General features: G+C 45.6%; 1 protein-coding gene across 1 annotated transcript; it reads right to left on the reverse strand.

Annotated features, from left to right (window-relative positions):
• Positions 1 to 2,348: 2,348 nt before the first annotated feature.
• LOC145404410 (uncharacterized) lies at positions 2,349 to 2,801 on the reverse strand. The gene has a single exon (XM_080275926.1). It carries the CDS (start codon positions 2,799 to 2,801, stop codon positions 2,349 to 2,351), a length of 453 nt encoding a protein of 150 aa, XP_080132052.1.
• Between the last annotated feature and the right edge of the window lie 1,296 nt (positions 2,802 to 4,097).

The following is a 4,097-nucleotide window of genomic DNA, read 5'->3' on the forward strand; positions in this document are numbered from 1 at the left end:
GACTTTTATGGAAACTGTACCATCAAGGAGGAATTCGAGGCAAACTGTTTTGTTGGATGCAAGACTTTCTCAGAAAAAGAGAAATGAGGACAATACTAAGAGGAAACTACTCATCATGGAAAGAAGTGACTAGTGGAGTACCACAGGGTTCAGTGCTGGCACCAATCATGTTTTTAGTGTATATAAATGATATAAACAGGAACACTGAAAATGAGAGCTATCTGAATATGTTTGCAGATGATACAAAAATACAAAGGAGAATTACTAACACAGACTCTTGTAAAGAGCTACAAGAAGAATTAAATAAACTTTATGAATGGAGTAGTACATGGCAAATGGAATTCAATGTGGACAAGTGTCATGTAATCAAGTTTGGTAAAAGTGGAAAAAGACCTGATTGGGATTATAAGTTAGGAAATAAAACCCTATACACATCAGAAAGAGAGAAAGACCTAGGTGTGATCATCAATAACAGACTATCTCCGGCTGACCACATCAGCGAGAAGGTACGGAACATGTATACACTGCTTGCAAATATGAGAATAGCATTCACATACATAAATGAAGACATGCTAAGAAGGATAATAACATCATTCATTAGACCAACCCTGGAATATGCATCAGTAGTCTGGAGTCCTCATCTCAAAAAGCACATAGACCAGATTGAAAAAGTTCAAAGGGCCGCTACAAGATGGATACCAAGCTTAAGGGACCTAAGCTACGAAGAAAGACTAAATAAACTGAATCTACCAACACTACAGGAGAGAAGGAAAAGAGATGACATGATAATGCTAAATAAATGCATATCAGGAAAGGAGAAAATAGACATAAATGATTACTTAACATATGGAGAAGCATCAGCAAGAGGACACTGCAAAAAACTGCATCAGAAGAGAGGTGATAAAGACGTAAGGAAATTCAGTTTCCCAAACAGAGCAATTGATCAATGGAATGCACTACCGAATGAAATAGTGTGTGCCAAAACAATTCACAAATGTAAGGATATGTACGATAAATATGGTTTAAGACACGGGACAGTACGAGCTTGACTCATTCCTGTAAAGATACAATTAGGTAAGAACAATTAGGTAAGGTAAGAACACACAGATTCTTTTATATGTGGCTATTGACTCTGAAGGAACGGGTTATGAAGGACTGAAAAACTGAAACCATTGTGGCTATTCTCATGTACATGATCTGAGTGAGTTCATAAATGTGTGTGTGTGTGTGTGTGTGTGTGTGTGTGTGTGTGTGTGTGTGTGTGTGTGTGTGTGTGTGTGTGTGTGTGTGTAAGCTACTGTGAAAGTTCCTCCTCCCTTCCGCTCCCCTTTCTTCCCCTTCCTCTCTTCTCCCACCTCACTTTCCCCTCTTCTCCCTCTTACCCTTCCCTTCATCTTCCCTCCAAAATTCTTTTCTCTTAACTCTCCCATCAACCTCCTCCCCGTTCTCCTGTCCGCTGTCTCCCCTCCCCTTCACTTCCTTCCCTCCGTATTTCCTCCCTTCTCCTCCCTCCCCTTCCTCCCCACCCCTCCCCTCCACTTCCTCCCCTCACCTCCCCTTTCTACCTCCTCCTTTCTATCCCCTCCCCTTCTCCTGAACATGTCCAATTTAGATACCCGGTTTTGTGTTCAAGCCATTTTCTCTCTCTCTCTCTCTCTCTCTCTCTCTCTCTCTCTCTCTCTCTCTCTCTCTCTCTCTCTGTCTTTCCTAATCTCGTCTTCTTTACCTAATCTCTCTTCCTCTACATCTCCTAATTATTAATCTTCCACTTCTCTTTTTCATCTCGCTTTTCTCCTATTAACGATCAGTCTTTTTCTTCCATTTCATATCAGTTCTCCCTGTTCCCCTTCTAACAATAAATCTTTGTCTTTTTTAACCTTTTAATGGATAATCTTTCTCTTCTCTTCCTGTCTTCCTAATCGTTTATTCATCTTCTTTTCTTGTCTTCCTCCTCTATGTGCTTCTCCTATTCTAATATTCTTTCTCTTACGTCTCTTCCCTTTTATGTCATCCTTCTATTTATTTCTTACTACTCGCTCCCTGTTTCCCCTCTCCCACTTTTCTTGGTTTTCTCTCTGTCTCTAACCTCTCTGTCTCACTTTTCTCTCTCTTCCTTGTCACTAATTCTCTCTCTCTCTCTCTCTCTCTCTCTCTTTTTTTTTTTTAACATGGTTTATTGCAGAGTTACATTTGGTGTTGTCAAGGTCCTAATAGTTACTTTCGAAATTTAAGCTAAAGCAACTAGGATTGAATCTAGTGCTATCTATAGCTAATTGGTAGTAGAAAATTTACATATTGACATACATATTGATTATAATTAGTGTTGTCGACACTATTGCTACCTGTAGCTAATAATTATTATAGTCTCTTGCCGACGCCACCCATCTGTTGACCTCTCGCTTGAAGGCTTGTAGGGAGTCGCTGTGGCCAATGTCTGTGTTGCGCACCAGCTTGTTCCACAGGCGGCCATATCGGGGTAGGAAGGAGCAGAAGTGGTGTTCTGTCCTGGAGTAGGGGACGTCGACTTGTTGCTGTCTGAATGGGGCTGCCCTGGTAGTGTGTGTGGCCGGTGGGGGCGAAGGGAGTTGCAGGGTCACTAGGTGGCGGGTATGTAGGATGTGAGCCTTGTGCATCACACACAGACCTGCCACATCCCTGCGCTCCTGGAGGGGTTGGAAGGGGGCAGGCTGGTGTGGGGCTGCTTTGATTCGCACCAGTCGTTGAGCTCTAGCCTGGACATGGTCTAGGGTGGCCAGGTAGGAGGGAGGGCATGAAGACCAGGCAAGTGGAGAATACTCCATGACAGAGCGAACTTGTGCCTTGTAAAGCACCTCCACTCCCTTGGTGTCCAGCAGGTGAGATATTCAGTGGACACAGTTCAGTCTCCAGGCTGCATTCTTGGCCACTTTCCTGGCATGGCTGGTGAACGAGAGGCCCGAATCATACTCTACTCCGAGGATGTTGATGGAGTCCTGTAGGGGAAGCTTTCTTCCCTCTAGCTGTACATCCAGTGGGGACAAGTCAGCTAGGTCCTGCCTGTGGGAAATAAGCATGAGCTGTGTCTTGTCAGGGGCCAGGGTGACTTGCCATCGCTTGCTCCAAGACACAATTTTCTCTAGTGCCTGGTTGATGCGGTAGACTGTGTCCTGCCACTCACTTCTGTCACAGGAGAATGACAGAGTGCAGTCATCCGCATATGCTTTAGCTTCTGGGATGAGTTGGAGGATGTCATTGAAGTAGACGTTCCAGAGGAGAGGCCCGAGTATACTGCCTTGGGGAACACTAGCCATTATGGGGAATTGGTTGGATGTGTGGCCGCTTACTGCCGTTCTGAGGGTCCTACAACTGAGGTAATCCTGGATGAGGTTCAGGAGGGCACTGCGCACACCCAGGCTCCCCAGTTTGGCGATGATGCCCTGGTGCCACACCCTGTCAAAGGCTCCAGCTATGTCTAGAGCCACAATGAAGGTGTCAAGAGAGTGATTCCAAGCAGTGGACTGAAGGAGGAGGAGGTCCGCAGCCGACTTCCCCATCCTGAAGCCAAACTGCTTGGTGTTGAGGAGATGGTGGGAATCCAGGAAGCTGGTGATCTTGCTGGCCATGATTGACTCCATTACCTTTCCAACGATGGAGAGAAGGGATATTGGTCTGAAGTTCTTTGGGTCACTTTTGCTATTTTTCTTGTGTACTTCCACCACCCTAGCTTCTTTCCACTGCGCTGGCCACTTACATGAGGAGAGACAGTTGTTGAAGATGATGGTGAGGGATGGGGCCAGCTGTGCAGCACATCGCTTGAGGACGTGAGTAATGATATTGTCAGGCCCGAGTGCCTTTTTGGGATCCAGCAGGAGCAGCTGTTTCTTGACCTCCTCAGTGGTGATGGTAAAATTCTCCAGTGAGGCATTGGTGAGAGGAAGAATCTTAGAGGGAGGCAGTGTGGGATCCGGTACAGACATTTTAAAGGAGAAGTGAGCAGCTAATAGTTGCGCCTTGTCGGTGGCAAGGGTGGCTATGCTTCCATCAGGCCTGCTGAGTGGTGGGATGGTGTTGTCAGCAGCCAGGCCCTGATGCTGTTGAATTCCACTCCACCACTCTTT

Source organism: Coenobita brevimanus, chromosome 63 (assembly GCF_032717465.1).
Source record: "Coenobita brevimanus isolate Jiangsu-jjx chromosome 63, ASM3271746v2, whole genome shotgun sequence".
NCBI lineage: Eukaryota > Metazoa > Arthropoda > Malacostraca > Decapoda > Coenobitidae > Coenobita > Coenobita brevimanus.

What these genes read in the sequence shown, in the direction of transcription:
- LOC145404410 (XM_080275926.1), bottom strand. Translation starts at nt 2,801, where the DNA reads ATGGAGTATTCTCCACTTGCCTGGTCTTCATGCCCTCCCTCCTACCTG.